This window comes from Trematomus bernacchii, unplaced genomic scaffold, assembly GCF_902827165.1.
Source record: "Trematomus bernacchii unplaced genomic scaffold, fTreBer1.1, whole genome shotgun sequence".
Taxonomy (NCBI): domain Eukaryota; kingdom Metazoa; phylum Chordata; class Actinopteri; order Perciformes; family Nototheniidae; genus Trematomus; species Trematomus bernacchii.
Genome location: NW_022987546.1, coordinates 327,584 through 346,050, shown reverse-complemented (window position 1 = coordinate 346,050; position 18,467 = coordinate 327,584). Strand labels below are relative to the sequence as shown.

Sequence of the window (18,467 nt, the reverse complement as noted above, 5' to 3'; positions counted from 1 at the left end):
GTTGTCAAAGAAAGCCCACATGCAATTTGCTGTAAGAAAACAAAAAAACTCAATTGTGACGCTTATTCCAAATGCACTTACATCATAAGAAAGCTCTTAAAACCAGAATAATGTTTGAATGTCTGACTTTTTTTTAATCAGAAAAACCCAAATTGAATATGATGAATTTGTTTCTAGTAAAAAAAATTGCAATAATGTCACATTTGAAGCAAAAGTGGAATATAAGTGTGCATGTAAACATGAATAGTGGGCCCTCCATACATGACATTTAACAATATTGGGACACCCTGCACTAACCTTGTATTTTGTCAAGGAAATAATGGGTGAGTCATGCTTCTCCGAGATTATAACTCCCCAAGTTTGGTTTCCAGTTCTCTGGGGTGTTGTGCTCAGCTCCAACTGTCTGCCTGTGTGTTTCCAGGGGCAGTTCCCGTCCCAGAGAGCCTGCTGTTCTCTCCACCTCCACTTGCTCCACTGCAGCCTGCCTCCTCTCAGCAGCTCCTGGAGAGCCTCAGTCCTGCGGAAGTGGAGGAGCTGAGGAGAACCTGTAAAGGCAGCATGCAGTGCGTCCACGACACCATAGCAACCGGCAGCTCTGACCTGGGTCAGCGCACTCTGGCTGCCAAGAACCAATATCAAAATCTGGCTCTCGTATACGGTAAGGACTTTTAATTTGAAATGTTTTGTGTTTCCCCCATTGACCTGTTCTAATTTAATGTGGTCTGCTAGGTAACATGCCCCCCATAGTGACGGAGCCCACAGTGATTGGCTGTAAGGTCAACTCCACTGTCAACGTTCAGTTTGTTGCTCAGGACCCGAATGGAGACCCCATCACCTACTCACTGCTCCACCCCAGGCCTCCCCGGACCTCCATTGGCAGCAGTAAGACACATACACACAACACACACACACACACACACACACACACACACACACACACACACACACACACACACACACACACACACACACACACACACACACACACACACACACACACACACACACACACACACACACACACCTTTCCCCTTAAAATGTTTTTCCAAAAACAGCCCCCCCGCCCCCTCCTCCATCAGGGTTACACATGACGTTCCTCTTGAGATTTGTCATTGGGTTTGTGAGCCTTATTTTTGCCAGATGGGACATTTCAGAGCTGAGTCAGTGGATGGGTCACACTGACAGACACGCACAGGGAAACAGAAGGCTCAAAAAGTAACAGTCATGTTTGAAATTGTGTTTTTTTTATTACAAATCTATGATTATTTTTACAAAAAAGTGGATACGTACAGCAGAATTGTGCACCTGTTATAAAGTGTCAATTATTTTTAAATGTAATTTAACATACCTTACTGCTTTCTGTCCTATTGACTGCTCCTTCTGGGAAGATTAATTCCAATATTTTAACAATTGCTCATAACAATTTACAAAAATAACAAATGATTCTTCCAGACCTTTTTTTGAGGATTACCAAGAACATTAATGCAACTAAAAAAAAATATTTCCATGTCTAATATTAAACACTCAGCATAGGCTCTAAAATAAAAATGTTTTATCAGTTTTTCTACTGTCAATATGTTAATATGTTAAAATGTTTGTATTTTAAGTTCAGGGGAAAACTAATCTGAATCTAACTTTCCCCCAAAAAAATACATTGCAATCCAATTGTTGGAAAATATAATTGCAAAAAAACCTTTTCAAAATAGCACCAACTCAACAGGATTGATCTTGCTCTAGTGAAGCAAGATATTTGACTTTTATTTTCATTTTATTTGGTATGTTGTAATATTTATTTTCTTTTTGTTATGTTTTTGTGTTGATTTTTTTATTATTATGAGGTTATATTTTTGTCATCATATTCGCGTTTGTGTAATTTTTGCCTGTATAAAATAAAATACAATAATAACAAAAAGTAATGTTGTAAGTGTAAATAGTTTTTTTTTTTTTAATTGTCTAAAGTTTTTCAACATTGTTTCCCTGCCATTATTATGCAAATGACCATTCATATACATACTGTATATAGGTTTCTGTTATGAAGGCTTTCCCCTATGCTATACCTTTGTGCTTGTTGCTCCAGGGGACGGCTTCCTGACCTGGATGCCCCTCACCACACAGCCAGTCCAGCTGACCATCAGAGTCAGTGACGGGCTCTCCAGCTCCCTGTTCACCCCCATCCTGCACGTTTGCAACTGCCTCAACGGAGGGACCTGCCAGTATGAGAGTGTCACTGAAAACCTCCAGCAGGGGACTTTTCAGGTACATCTTTGATATGCAACAGTTTTTCTCATGACATGTTAAGGTTGATTTCCCTCAACAGAAGGTTCTCTGATTAAAGAGGACAAATTATTCTCATTTTTATGTTCATATTAGTATTTAGTGCCTCTACTGTGACATGTCTCCATGCTTTAATGTTCAAAAAGCACCTCTTTTCACCTTCTGTCTAAAACCAGAGCCCAGTCTGCTCTGATTGGTTAGCTGGCTCTGTTGTGATTGGTCAACCGCTTAGAGAAGTCCCTCCCCTAAGCCTATCCCTTTCAATGTGTTGGAGTGCTATTCAATGGAAATGCATTGGTTACACAGTGATGTCACTATGTTTCTGAGGTAAACAAAAGAGTCAAAACGAGGCTTTACAAGTGGGGGGGGGGGGGGGGGGGGGGGAGAAACCACCTCTGCAGGGATCTTTGGGAATTTAGGCTTTGCAGAACATTTACAAGTAAACAAAAAACTATAAAACACACTACAGGAAAGGGAAAACCCAAAGAGCATAATAGGGCCTCTTTAAGTGACCATATCTATCTACCCCAATTATTCAAGTGGCTAGCATTATAATAACTCATTGAACCCTTTCAATTCTAACAAAAAAAAGCTTTCCTTTTTAGAAATGCATGAGCATATTGCCGTCCCACAACTCCTTGCTCCACCAATGGACAATTCACATTTCACATCATTTAATTTGACCCATATACCCAGTGAATTTAATCCCAAATTTAGCAATCCCCAGTGCCAGGGGTCTGATCCCTGGGGTGCTGCCCCAACTCCCCGCCAGATCTGCAAACTTTCTGTTGCTTCCGGTACCCAGGTTTGACCCAGCTCATGCTGCTGGCCTAATTGGAGTTATATGAAAAAGTGTGGGACAAGTATTATTTTCTATTTATGCAATATGTTATTTTGTCTATCCCTCTTCCTTTCTGTTCATATCTCTTTCCTCCCAGGTGGTGGGGTGCCTGTGCCCAAAGGGGTTCAGTGGAAAGTTCTGTGAGAAAACTGCAGACGTATGTAAAGGCAAACCCTGTTTCCGAGGCGTTCAGTGTCAGTCAGAGACAGAGCCCGGACAGTTTACCTGTGGAGAGTGTCCCAAAGATGCTGTCTCTGGAGCAAAACAGGGATACAAGTGCTTTGAGCATGGTCTGTAGTGCTTTGTGCAGTCATATTATCAGATGTGTCCCATCCCGTATATTAATATTGATCTCACTCTTGCTTCTCTGTATTCCTTTCAGACATGTGCAGCCCTCCTTTCCCCTTCCCCTGCCACAAAGATGCCGACTGCCTCAGCACCCAACAAAACTTCACCTGCACATGTAAGCCTGGCTTTACGGGAGACGGACGCAACTGCACAGGTACTGCACAGCAAAGGCTATGTCATGCTATGAAAGAGCATTGTCTTGACTTGGGACTTGACTTGGGACTTGACTTGGGACTTGTCGGTCTTGATTTGGAAATGTATTTGGGACTTGTTTGTCTTGAGTTATGACTTGACTCGGGACTTGTCAGTGTTGATTTGGGACTGGTAAATCTTGGTTTGGGACTTTACTTGGGATGTGTCAGTTTTGACTTTGTTGTTTATTGAGACAAGTTGTTTTTAATTTGGGATTTAATTTGGGAGATGTTAGTCTTAACTTGGGATTTGACTTGACTTGTAAATCTTGACCTCTGACTTGTCAGTTTTGATTTGGGAATCGACTTATGACTTGTTTGTCTTGACTTACACCAGTCTTCACTTGGGACTTGGGAGTGGTTACTCTTGACTTGGGATTTGACTTGGGACTTGTAAATCTTGACTTGAGGCTTGTCAGTTTTGATTTGGGAATTGACTTTAGACTTGTTTGTCTTGGCTAACAACTTGACTCAGGACTTATCAGTCTTGACTTGGGACTTGGAAGTGGTTAGTCTTGACTTTGGGTTTGACTTGGGACTTCTACATTTTGACTTAGAACTAGACTGGGGACTTGTCGGTGTTGAAGTTGGATTTAACTTGGCACTTGTTAGTCTTGATTTGGGATTTAACGTGAGACTCATACATTTTGACTTTAGCATTGAATCAGGATTTGTCAATGTTGACTTTGGAATTGAACTCAGGAATTGTTAGTATCAAGTTGGGATTTGACTTGGGACTTATCGGTATTGACTTGGGACTTGTACGTTTTGACTTGGACTTGACTAGTGTATGGAGTACAAAGATTGAGTTGTGATTTGAAATCAATGACTTGTAGCCACCCCTGCTATTCAGCCAACATTTGAGTATGAATACCAGCACATGTATTTTACATGTTTGACCTGTCTCTGTCTGTGTCCTAGATGTAGATGAGTGTGCAGAGCTGGCCACCTGCCCCAATGCTAAGTTTGAGTGTAAGAACACGCCGGGCTCTGTCGAGTGCTTCTGTCGATACAAGAAGACCAGGGACACTGATGGATGTGGTATGTGCATGTTTGCCTTTCTGTGTTTAAGTGTATTACCAGCAACACACACAAGTAAAATATAATGTATTCACTGAGAGAACACCTTAATTACTGCATCATATTTTAGGAATCATGTCTTAACCCTCCTGTTATCCTCAGATTTACTTTACACCCGTTATCCTCTGGGGTCAATTTGACCCCAGTAGTTTAAAACTCAAGACAATGATCATATTCCAACATGTATGTCTCTGGTGCTTTAGGTATCTTAGTTGACTACCTAAATAACCATTTAAATAAAACATTACCCCAACCTTCCCCCCTACAGACCCCTTTATACATCCAGAATTCCTATTATGTGACTATCGACAAATATATAAATCACCATCAAATCTGATGTTGTTAAAGGACCAATAATAGAGGGTAGGTTTTTTTTACAATGATACATTTGCATGGAATAGTCACCTCAATATCATCCTACACAATCAACACAAATATGTGTAAAATATTGACATTTGTATATTCAATTCAATTCAATTCAAGTTTATTTATATAGCCCAATATCACAAATCATATTTGTCTCAGAGGGCTTCACAAATCAACAAACACAATTGACAATGTAAACACAATGTAAAAACAACAAATGTATCTTACAAGATCAATGTGAAAATACCTATTTAAAGAGGAACATAACACAATGACACAAATACAGTTAGAGTACAATAATTAAAATTCCATAAAACGAAGGGTCCATGAGGATGTATAAAAGGGGGTTTAAAACCAGTCTTAACTGTATGCTGTACCAAAGAAGAAAGTCTTCAACCTACTCTTAAATGTGTGGACACTGTCTGCCTCCCTAATCGTCACTGGAAGTTGGTTCCAGAGGAACGGAGCTTGGTAGCCGAAAGCTCTAGCACCTGATCTTATTTTGTGGACTCTGGGAACCACCAACAGACCTGCACTCTGGGATCTTAATGCCCTGGAGGGGCAATAGGAGATTAAAAGATCCTGTAGGTAGGATGGTCCCTGACCATTGAGCGCTTTGTATGTGAGTAAAAGTATTTTAAAATCAATCCTGGACTTAACTGGTAGCCAGTGCAATGCTGCTAAAAAAGGAGTGATGTGGTCCATCTTCTTTGTTCCTGTTAAAACCCGTGCTGCAGCATTTTGTATTAATGGAAGGGTTTTTAATGATGAGTTTGGACAGCCTAATAAAAGGGAATTGCAATAATCCAGCCTGGAGGTGATAAAAGCATGGATTAGTGTTTCTGCATTGTTGTGATTTAGGATGTGCCTGATTTTTGCAATATTCCGTAGATGGAAGTAGGCAGTCCTTGAAATTTGCTTTATATGGGATTTAAAAGACAAATTCTCGTCAAAGATAACACCAAGATTTTTTACAGTGGTGCTGGAGGTCAAGGTAATACCATCCGAATAAATTATGTTGTTGGACAGTTTGTTCCGAAGGTGCTGGGGGCCTAGTATAATGACTTCTGTTTTGTCAGAGTTTAATAATAAAAAGTTGCAGGTCATCCATGTCTTTATGTCTGTGAGGCATTCTTGCAGTTTAACTAATGGAAATTGTTCACCTGGTTTAATTGATAGATACAATTGTGTATCATCAGCATAACAATGAAAATTGATGGAGTTATTCATTGCCCAATGGTAGCATATATAAGATGAATAGGATGGGTCCAAGTACAGACCCTTGCGGTACTCCATGACTGACTGTAGTTTGTATTGAGGATTCATCGTTGACAGATACAAACTGAGACCGTTTTGATAGATATGACCTGAACCAGCTTAGTGCAGTTCCCCTTATACCTATTAAAAGTTATAATCTTTGTAGTAGTATTTTATGGTCAATAGTGTCAAAGGCAGCACTCAGATCTAACAGAACCAGGATAGAGGCAAGTATATGTATATGTTTTATACTACTAAAACAGCCTGGGGTCAAATTGACCCTAAGGAACACCGATGCGTACAAAGTGTGTACAGGACATTTAAAAAAGATCTTCATGTTCATTTCATGTTTACCCATTAGTCCTCACTAAATTAGGAAAAGTAATGAAATACTAAGCAAAACAATTATTGTGAACCATTTTTTTAGATACGTTAACGGTTAAATATTGAATGGGGTCAAATTGACCCCAAGGATACTTTTTTGAATATTTCAACTAAATTATTTTGAGAATATGGAGGTTTATTCACAAATTGTTCCATGTACTCCTTAGGAAATATGTTAAACATCAAAAGACAAAGTGAAACAGTTCAATGTCAACTAATAAGCTGTTGAAATGTTAATAAAACTCTATAGACTATCCAAATAAATTGTTACCACATTATAAAATATATACAAATATCAGCAGAAATGATAATAATATATAATCAACCAGAATAACGGAAATTGCCAATGTGATTTTCTAAGCACTGATACAGCAATTGATGTATCAGGAACTCCACAAATAGATAAGCCTATATTATAAGGCAGGCCAAATCCGGCACGCCAACCATATTCTAATCAACAATTAAATTAAATTGATTGAAAATAGAAATTATTTGTTTTTGTATGGTAACTAAGGTGCTTCCTGTCGTTTAGCAAAAGTGGCCCCAGAGCAAAGCAAGTTAATCAGGAAAGAATCTCTTACTGCAGTGCCAGTTTGCACATTTCTGAAAACAATGATGCTCTACAACAGATAGCAGTGTGTCATCTGTGTAAGGAACGCACTTCTGAATGATGTGTTTGTGTGTGTTTCTCTGCAGGTGACCTTACCAATCCTCCAGGTAAAGCCTCCCTCTTTGTCTTCATTAACATTATTATGGCTCTGCTCTTCCTTTGCTGTTACCATGGTAAACATGCCCATATATTGTATTGAGCTTGTATAAAGCTGTGGATACTGTTCTGTTTCTGCAGGGGGAAATGTGTTCAACGTCTCTGTGGGCTGGGTGCCGAACAGATCTGATGGACTCAAACAGGTGTGTGTGTGTGTGTGTGTGTGTGTGTGTGTGTGTGTGTGTGTGTGTGTGTGTGTGTGTGTGTGTGTGTGTGTGTGTGTGTGTGTGTGTGTGTGTGTGTGTGTGTGTGTGTGTGTGTGTGTGTGTGTGTGTGTGTGTGTGTGTGTGCATGCCAGTGTTTGCTGCTAATACATAGATTTGTACTAAATAATTAAATATATAAAAACAAATTCCTACACTGCATAATGCTAATCTGTTTCTGCGTCTTTCCCAGCTGGTGGACATTCTGTCCATGGGTTTCCAGAACAAATTCTACAACGCCAGCAAGAAGGATCCAGCGCAGGGCTACCCGCCAGGTGTAGCAGAGTATCGTATCAACATGTCCAGTGACACGCCGCACTGGTACATCAGAGACTACATGGCCAGAGTCAGCAGCCACTATAACATGAGAGGCATAGAAGTTGATGGTAAACTACCAATCCTTTAACCCTTGTTTGGTGTTCATATTTTTGTTACTCAGCCAGTGTTCGTGGGTCTGGTGGACCGACCCGCTGCCTTTTTGGGTTTCAAGTCAACACAATCAAACTATTTTATGTTAAAATACTCAACAGATGTTTACTTAATCTCAATTACAAGCGATATAAACAGCATATATTGTTAATATTTGGCCATTTACATTTGTTAGATCACATTAATTAATTAAATTGCTACTCGTTTTTTGCCCGCTGACCGGCTGGTCCCGTGGCTCGTCTTTTTTTTGTAACTAGCTGATGCTAACACACACACACACACACACACACACACACACACACACACACACACACACACACACCTGTTTGAGTCCATCAGATCTGTTCGGCACCCAGCCCACAGAGACGTTGAACACATTTCCCCCTGCAGAAACAGAACAGTATCCACAGCTTTATACAAGCTCAATACAATATATGGGCATGTTTACCATGGTAACAGCAAAGGAAGAGCAGAGCCATAATAATGTTAATGAAGACAAAGAGGGAGGCTTTACCTGGAGGATTGGTAAGGTCACCTGCAGAGAAACACACACAAACACATCATTCAGAAGTGCGTTCCTTACACAGATGACACACTGCTATCTGTTGTAGAGCATCATTGTTTTCAGAAATGTGCAAACTGGCACTGCAGTAAGAGATTCTTTCCTGATTAACTTGCTTTGCTCTGGGGCCACTTTTGCTAAACGACAGGAAGCACCTTAGTTACCATACAAAAACAAATCATTTCTATTTTCAATCAATTTAATTTAATTGTTGATTAGAATATGGTTGGCGTGCCGGATTTGGCCTGCCTTATCATATAGGCTTCTCTGTACACACACACACACACACACACACACACACACACACACACACACACACACACACACACACACACACACACACACACACACACACACACACACACACACACACACACACACACACACCACACACACACACACACACACACACACACACACACACACACACACACACACACACACACACACACACACACACACAAACACACACACACACACACGGGACCTACAATTTCCACACTTGTGCTAGCCCCTGGACCCGAACATCCTGTATGTCATATAAATGTGTAGGGGGGGTGTACAGTGGGTGGTCATTGAAAATGTGTTCTAATATATGTTCTTCACATAAGATGAGCCAAGGCCATTGAGTGTGAGTTTGAAAAAATAATTTATCATATCATTTTTCTTTAGCTAAATAATGAAAACGGGTCCCACAGACCCGAACACCATACGTGATTTTCATCGATGTTTAACTTCAGCAAAATTATGAATTAAGATTATATATTGTAGCGGACTCTTTGTCTGTGCTTAATCACTGGCAATCAACTAATGTGCCTTGTGATGTTTCACCTTCACCATAACACAGTAACTTTCGGACCTTTTCTTAACCTTTTTTCCCCAATTTGGGATTAATCAAGTCTATTTTATTTTATCTTAATAGGATCTGTGTTCACACAAGGTTAAGAGATTTTAATGTTTTGTTCTACAACATAAAATATGCCAGTAAATTCCAAAATTGTGAATGTCTGAGGCTCCCATGTGACATACAAATGATGGTTTCTAGGAAGTGACTAAATGAGACGACAAAATACTTCTGCTGTTTTCATTCGCACTCTAAAAATCATTAAAAAGTAATTATATGTGGAGATTATCCTGCTGAAAAAAAATCATAAACATGTTTTTGCAAAGTATCTTATTCTCTACAATATTCCAAGATCCAATGGAAACTATCATTGCCTTTTGCTCACTTGGTTGGCCTACAAAATTACATCATCACTGCACCACATATGTAAAGCGGTTAAAATATTCTAAATATAGCGTACACCTAAACTGATATGGGTTTGTTTAGGTAGGCCTTTCTTCTAGGGGGCTAAAATATGCTTTGCTTCTGGTGCTACTATCTGTTTCTCAAAACTGGGGGCATGCTGACCACCATCTCCTGGTATTACAGTGACTTTGGACAGCTAACTCATACAACCCCACTCTAAAACATCCAAGCTATCACTTTAAGCAATCCAAAATACTGCAGCACTTTGTTATAAAATATATAATTGTTTTTAAAGCTCGGTTGGATGCTACTCAATCGGATGCTGTTGGTACCTGTTCATGTGGATAGTTATGTAAATTGTAATCCCTGTAATGATGCTGTATGATGTCCTTTTTGTTGTTCTGTTTATGTTTTAATGTTTCATGTGGAACCTACTTGAGCAGGTCTCCCTTGAAAAAGAGAGCAATGATCTCAATGGGATACACCTGGATAAATAAAGGTTTGAAATGAAATGAAATAAACTAAACTTCTTTTTCCACTTGCTGTTGGACTGTCCACACTTACAGATCTGGATGAGTGTAAGGCCAAGGAGGCGGTGTGTGTCTATCCTGCCCTCTGCGCCAACACGTACGGAGGCTATAGGTGTATTTGCAACGGCACGACGGACGTTGAGAAGAGCCAGTCCTGTATATTAGGTGAGGGTCTTGAGCATACTTTGCATCCAAAGTCCTATAGAGGGAGAGGACGCTGGTGCTTGTTTGTTCGCCGCTTCTCCTGTGCCCCAGAGTTTTTATCTGCTTTTAAGCTATTTTATCTGCTTTTAAGCTATAGTTACATGGCTAAACTTTTATTCTGTTTTAAAAGTGTTTTTATATCTTAAACCTCGTGATCATTGACGGTTTTGGACCTGACGGCTGTCGGGACTCACCTGCTGCATCGCCCAAATTCGCCGACTATCTTCAGCTGACTGCTTGCCTCTCTCCCGCTACTAGTGGGATAGCAGGCAGACTCCCAAGCCTCTGTTTCATTGCTGGACGTGAGGTATACTAACGGGACAGCCTTCCAGCTGTCTCATTGCTGTTAGCCCTCGCTGCTAAGGACCGCCACCAAACTTCTTCGGCGCCCGACCTGTTGACATGTTGAGGTTTTCCATTCCCCAACTTCTGAGTTTCAACCACTCCAACGCTCCAACCTGCACCTCAGTCATTAAACACCTTGGACTTCTTCGTCGGCATCGCTATATCCACCGAAGCCAAAGAAGAAGGAAAACTGTATATTCCCAGCACCGGCCACCCAAACCCAATTCAGCTTTCATCCCAGAGATACAAGACCTTCTCACTACACTATGCAACCTCTGCCAATATTATCATACTTGGAGATATTAATATTCACGTCGACTCCCCCTCCTGCCAATCTGCCACTGAGTTTCTACTACTTCTGGACTGCCTCAATCTCACACAACATGTTGATGTTGTGGCCACAGGCCAAGGGCCACACGCTCGACCTGGTCATCACAAACTCCGCCCCCATCAGCAATCTGCTAGTGTATAATCTGGGGGTGTCTGACCACAAGACCATCTGAATGGAGCTGTCTTTCCAGTCCCCACTCAGCAAGCCCAAGCGCCAAATCCGCTTCAAGGAACCTGAGGAACATCAACCCGGACACCATGACCTTGGACCTCCAGCAGCTCTCTTCCGCCAACTTCTCATCAGTAAATGAGTCAGTGGAATATTACAACCAGTCCCTTAACAGTCTTCTTGATCTGCACGCCCCCCTCAAAACCAGGATTGTCACTTTCTCGCGCTCAGCCCCATGGTACACTGGCGAGCTGCGGAGAATGAAGACAGCTGGGCGTGTCCTTGAGCGGCGGCTCAAGGCCTCAGGACTCACTGTTCACCGGTTAGCTTATCATGAACACCAGAAGGCCTACGCACAGTCCCTCCGAGATGCACGGTCCCAGTACTACTCCTCCATCATCAACAACAGTACTGGAAACTCCAAGCAACTTTTCTCCACCATAAACCACCTCCTCAAAGTCCTCTACACTCCGACTCCACTGAGAAGCAGTGTAGCAGCTTTGCCACCTTCTTCAAAAACAAAGTTGACACCCTCCGCTCCCTCCTCTCTAGCCCCTCTGCACCTCCAGTTCCAACTGCCGACCCACAGCCTGGGACAACCCAGCCTCTCCGCTGTTTCTCAGACATCTCTCAGCGAGAGGTTGAGGGCATCGTTAGGAGGATGAAGCCCTCCACCTGTGTCCTGGACCCCCTTCCGTCAGTTCTGGTGAAATCCTACATCTGTACCAAAAACCCTAGCTCCTCTGCAGCCCTGCCTTCACCCACACTTACTGCCTGCCTGGAGGAGATACAGGCGTGGATGAAGCAAAACTTCCTGAAACTCACAGCTCCAAAACCGAAGCCATTATAGTTGGCACCACACACCAGGTTTGGTCATCCACTCTCACCACCATCCCCTTCTCCGGCCAGGACATTACCCTCTCCTCGACAGTCACCAACCTAGGTGTGAAAATGGACGCCCATCTGACCTTTGAGGCTCACATTAAACAGCTGTGCAAGAACTCCTTTGATCACCTCAGGAATATCGCCAAACTCCGCCCCACACTCACTCTGTCTGACGCCGAAAAGCCTTTGTCTCCTCCAGGCTGGACTACTGCAATGCACTCCTCATCGGGATCCCTAAAAAAGCATCCAGAACTGCCCCTCCCTACCTCAAGGAACTCCTCACCCCTCTTCCTTGCAGACAACCCGCTCCTGCAAATCCAACCTCCTCAAACCCCCAAGGACCAAGCTCCGTACTATGGGAGACCGGGCCTTCTGCTCGCCTGCTCCCAGTCTGTGGAATGCTCTCCCCGACCACATGAGAGCACCACAGACCGTGGACGCTTTTAAAAAAGGCCTCAATACCCATCTGTTCAATAGAGCCTTTTCCTAGACCTTTTATTTATTACTACCCTTTTATCTATTTTTTATTGTTTGTTTTTACTGCTTTTTATTCATTCTACCGTGTTGTGTACTGTTTTTATTTTGTTCCATGCCCACTGCTTGTCGCACTTCGGGATTTGAACTCAAATATGAAGTGCGTTATAAATGAAACCCATTATTATTATTATTATCCACCCTGCAGGTAATGGCTCCAGTGTAAATAAACTGTGTGTGCCCCATCCATAAAACATTTACTAGATGAAAGACCTTACCTTAACCCTGTAATGTCTTAGTATAGAAGTGTAGCCATAGTTAAATTCCATATTTTGTAGGAAATGATTGTGTTCACTAACTTCCAAATGACTTTCTAGCATTTTAGGAACATTTTTGGTAATGACTTGACCCTTTTCAGACAGAGAACCGGTGAAACAGGTGGAAACGGACCTTGTTCTGGGCCTGGTGCTGGGGATCGGCATCCCTCTGCTGCTGCTGCTACTCCTGGCTGCTCTGGCCTGCTTCTGCTGCAGAAAGAAGACTGCGACCGGGGAGTGAGTAACACCAGAGCACCATTCAGTAGATTCTACACACCATTTGACTTAGCACACAGAATGCATGACTAATTCAATTATACACATTAGGGTTTTTGATGTATTCTTTCATTTTTCTGTGCTGACAATAATTATATATCAACCAAAGAATATGTATATTTTAAGTGCCAAACATTCCTGAAGGCTTGAAAGATGTTTCTTAAATGTTTGTAGATTGGTCCGTTTAGATTCACAATGGTTTGAAGTGGTAGACCAATTTTCAAAGATCCATAGAAAATTCAAAAAAATAATAATGTTCTACTCTTTGAAACCATATAGCCTTTATTCTTATGATCATAATTTTGCCTAGATATGTGTCTATCTTTTTTAATTTGCAGTACATAACTACGCTTTACTGTATTTTATACACAATCACAGGCCATTCCTCATCACCCACTTCTCCATGACTGGTCACATAATCCATTTCCTAATATGAACAATATGAATATTGTCTTGAGAATTAAGTCTAACAAATCTTTAGTACCGGTTGCGATAGAAACGTCAACAACAATTTCACTTTAGATTAATTTTCTGAATATATTTTATGTTGCATACAGCTTCTCCTGGTTATTCTAGATCCTTTCATGGTTGCAGTGCATGTGTGAAGAAGCTAAGACTATCAGCCAGAGACCCTTCGTGCTTTTTTCTTTTGGCACCACCCTTCTGCCATACTAAATGTTTTTTGCCTCACTAGAGTTCTAAGAATAGCAAGGTACTCTCTTCATATTTCATCCATACAACAATCATCTTCCGGTGTGCATAACTCATGTACATGTATTCTGGTATGTAATGAGCATTACTGCCTCACTACAGCCATGCTAAGAATATCTCCATAGTCAAGCTTTTTAAATCAATGGCCATTGTGGTGCATTTAAACTCTCATGAATAAAAAAACGGGATAGATAGGTCAGCAGCTTCTATTCTAGGGTTCATTTCAGGTAAGCACAACATGTAGTGCTGGTGAGGAAGACTGCACACACACACACAGTTTGACAGCCAGTGTTTTAAGGTACATTATCAAGTAGGTCTGCCCAGAGACAATCCTTTATAGCAGCTTGAAGGCTTTAAATCTTGTCCTCTGCACTGCTGCTGCAGCACTGCCTTCTCGTATTAACTTCTCAGATGGAGGACGGACTGCCCACTCTCTTACTATATTAAACAAAAAACACTTCCTACTAACAGCTTTGGTCCGAGTTATGAAACTGCATTTCGGTAACACTGAAAAAAAATCTGAATTTAACCAGTATAAGTAACGACGAGGGGAACACATCTACAGATTAGAGCTACTGTTTTCTCACACACAAAAAAGGTAAAAACAGCATACTCATCCAATTATATATTTTAAAGGAATAGATTTAAAAAAACATTTACTTCTATGTTGATGAGTGTCAGATCAGATGATTGATATCACATTTATGTCTGTATTTAAATAATGAAACTACAGCTAGCAGCCGCATGCATCATTAGCTTAGCTTAGCACAAAGACTTGTATGGGAAGCAGCTAGCGTGGCTATCTCCAAAGGTTACAAAATCTGCCTTCAAGCACCCTTAAAATATATGAATGTCTTGTTTGATTAGTCCTTACAAAAAATGAAAAGCTAGGAGATGCTATGTGAGTAAGCACATTTCAGTCAGACAACTCACGTGTTTCTTAATATGTTCATTAGAAGCAGCATATAGTTTGAGTTTGGCGTCTAGGCTCGGGCCTCATCACTCCACAGATGTACATAGAACATTGAGTGATGATTAGATAATTATCCCCCGAGCCTACAGGTGGAAGCTGGGATGGAAGCTGGGGTGGTGGTGGGGCAGGCAAGCAGCAGCAACATGAAACACAACAGCAGGAACATGAACATGACTTGCAGCAGTAGCAAGTGAACACAGCAGTGGCAGCAGCAGCATAGCGAGGCAGAGGCAGGCAGATCTGGCAGCTTAAATAGAGCGGCAAGTTAAGGAGATTGTGTTTGGTTGGTTGTAAGAGGGACGAGGCGCGTCACGTGTTAATGTATCATTGGTGCTCGAGTTGACTGCCTGAACTAGCTCGCAGGCTTGGCCCCATTTATGAGCTTAAGAGGTTCATATTGTTTCTTGGCTTTTTCCAGCTAGCTAAACTATACGGCACTTGAATATATTATTACTCTAGTATATGAGAATTGTATCAATCTTCTTATCCCACTCCTGGAAAGAAATGTCAAACTATTCCTTTAAATAATTCTAATCAGAACTCGCCTGAAAGATAACATGCATTTAGTCCTATACAGTGCTATAGGAATGATTTCTAAAACCAGAAATGAGTTAGCATTTTAGCACATCCAGTTCCCTCGTCTCAAAGTCAATGGTTTTTCGAACATATTTTTGGTTAGATCTCTGAAATAGCGTAATACAGGCTTAGGAAATGTTCATGTTTAGTTAATCGACATAAAATATGGCAGTAAATAAAATGGAAAAAAACAATTGACCCCTTTTGGTGCTAGGCTTAGTCTACAAAAACAAGTCACTTCTGTGCCACTCTATTTCGAACATGGGGTAGTGGTGCCTCTTGTGGCTGAAAAATAGTATTACAGCAACAAAGTCGCAAAAAACAACAATTTTTGCAGATGAAAAAACAACAACTTTAAAACATTTTTTTTAGCAACGTCTTTTATATCGCCTTTTAAGTCATACATATAGGAAAGAAAACCATTTAGATCAGAACTAGAAAGAAAAAAAACACTAGATTGTTTCTCACTTGCCTCTCAGGGCTTCCATAACACTCTCTGGTGTATATATATAATATCATATCACTGTAGCATAGTAAACAAAATGGATTGTACCATTTGGAATGAAAATCTGCTGTAACTGCTAAAGAACAACTCATATCCAGATGCATGTGTGCGTGTGAATGTGCATAGCAGTGCATTATAATGCTCATGAGTCCTTGGCCACAGCGTGTGTACAGATGTATGGCATCTGGACCAGGTGTTAGTGGGCCATAGAGACACATAATCCCCCTGGTGACTGGCCTGCTTTCTCTGCTATTAGCAAAGTAGACCCTATGGATATAACGGCCCTGGTCGGCAGCAGCATTGTGGGATTATGTTGTTAGATTAGAGTGAATAGGCAAAAGACAGGGAGGAGGTAATGCTGTTGTCCTTCAATAAAAAGGAATGATAGCAATACTTGGATTATGTTGTAATATAAAAACGGTCCCAGATGTAAAGTGGTGGGTTTTCAATGTTCCTTTTTTACTTCCCACCATCAAATGTAGGTCTTTAAATGGGTTTCCAGAATTGTATCTATAGATTATTATAAAATCAGCATTATAGATAACTATTTCGTTTTTTGTTGTTGTTTTTTCATTATCGTTTTTTTACAGTGGATGCCAAATGTATTGACAAAACAAAAAGTATTTACAACAAACATATGTAATATGGTCACATGCAAAGAAAATAAGGAAAAATACAAAAAAGGGTAAATAAAAAAAGGAGACAAGGAGAGGAGAGAAGGAAGTTTATTGTACTATTTGATCATGTTAATTTGTTCCATTGTAGAGGGGAGTCTCTAGCCAAGCTGATATGAAGAGGAATCAGCACGATAAACTGCAAAAAAGGAGACCAACAGATTGTATTGTCTTTTGAGGTTAAAGAAAGTTGTTCAAGGGTTGCATGATCTGTTAAAAGATTGCGCCAATGATTTATTGATCATTTGGTTCTGTCTTTCCAATGGATTCAAATAGTTTTCTTTGCCAAAGTTATTGCAATAAGGATGAATGTTTGGAGAAGTTGTGGGAGGGTTCAATTGAAGAGATCTCCTAAAAGAGTGATGAGGGGGAGGGGGGATGGAGGATCTCTAACTATCTAACTATTTTGTTTTTAAAAACTGTGGGGGCACTTTTTTCAGATAAAAAATACACAGCCTACATTACTATTGCGCGTACCCCGCAAAATATTAATATATTTACCTGTAATTTTAATCAAATAGGGCTTTCACCATATCACACATCCTGGCATAGACACAATGATACAATGGACTACTGTTTAAAAAATAAACGACTTGGTGGCAAGAACTAATAAGCCTACCTTATGCGATAATACAAATATTTCACGATATCACAGTTGTGCGTCCCACTAACATTCAATTGTTGAGTCATCCCATTAATATATTTCATACTTAGGTTCAGGTTGTTGGGGTTTTCTCGAGATAAGTTACCCTTTCATTTTTTCCGAAGTAGCATGTCCTTTTATCCTTTAGTTTTTTTTTCATCCATGCTTGAGCTACTGCCTCTTATGTCCTTCTTTAACACTGCCACTATCCAATTGCCAAGGTCAGAACATTTTTAGCAAATTATACTTTTGAAAAATATGTCCCAGCGTCCCCAGCCTAAATGACGCTCATTTGACCTAGCTGGACCTTGACTAAGCGTCAGTGAGTCTAAATATTTCACAAAATGAACTGTGATCAATGTCCAAACAAAGGATCTTTAATATTTTATTGGCAAGAATTGTGTTTTTCCCCCCTTTTATTCATAGAATGAGTCACGGCACACCAGGTTGCACAGTCTGTACCTCATTATCAGAGAGGATAGATATAATTGCACAGGGAACAACCATAATAATATACAATCCAAAACATCTGAACTGCAAATCTGCAAGTCTGGAGAAGCATTTGGGATATGCATGTTTCATATTTTTGAATCAGCTTTAAATCCAGATTTCAGCGTCTTTCAACACTCAACACAATATCTAGGCTAGAGCCCACCTGAATATTCATGAGTCACTGAGTACAACAACTGCTGCCCATTCAAACATTTCCATAAATTGCCTGAAATGATCGTCTACACTACAGAATAGAGAAATATAGACATCACTAATCAAAGCCAGAAATTCATTGAAAAGGGTACAAAATGTTCCCATTTGTAACTCCTGGCTTTAATGGAGATACATCAACAGTTACAGTTTCACAGAACATAATGATCCACATGATACAGGCTAAAGAGAAACTGCTGCAG

The 18,467-nt window shown here is 40.6% G+C and overlaps 1 protein-coding gene across 2 annotated transcripts in view; it reads left to right on the top strand.

Annotated features, from left to right (window-relative positions):
• The window catches only part of si:ch73-105b23.6 (mucin-4), a 28,844-nt gene that overhangs the window by 8,067 nt on the left and 2,310 nt on the right, over positions 1 to 18,467 (top strand). The window contains exons 9-19 of one of the 2 annotated variants that reach the window (XM_034122614.1): positions 422 to 658; positions 730 to 882; positions 2,078 to 2,256; positions 3,213 to 3,405; positions 3,498 to 3,617; positions 4,576 to 4,695; positions 7,438 to 7,458; positions 7,589 to 7,650; positions 7,904 to 8,096; positions 10,517 to 10,645; positions 13,306 to 13,441. In XM_034122614.1, the coding sequence (XP_033978505.1) occupies positions 422 to 658; positions 730 to 882; positions 2,078 to 2,256; positions 3,213 to 3,405; positions 3,498 to 3,617; positions 4,576 to 4,695; positions 7,438 to 7,458; positions 7,589 to 7,650; positions 7,904 to 8,096; positions 10,517 to 10,645; positions 13,306 to 13,441 (1,543 nt within the window). Of the gene's footprint in view, positions 1 to 421; positions 659 to 729; positions 883 to 2,077; positions 2,257 to 3,212; positions 3,406 to 3,497; positions 3,618 to 4,575; positions 4,696 to 7,437; positions 7,459 to 7,588; positions 7,651 to 7,903; positions 8,097 to 10,516; positions 10,646 to 13,305; positions 13,442 to 18,467 lie in introns of those variants that run through there. The other variant, XM_034122616.1, reaches the window with a different exon arrangement.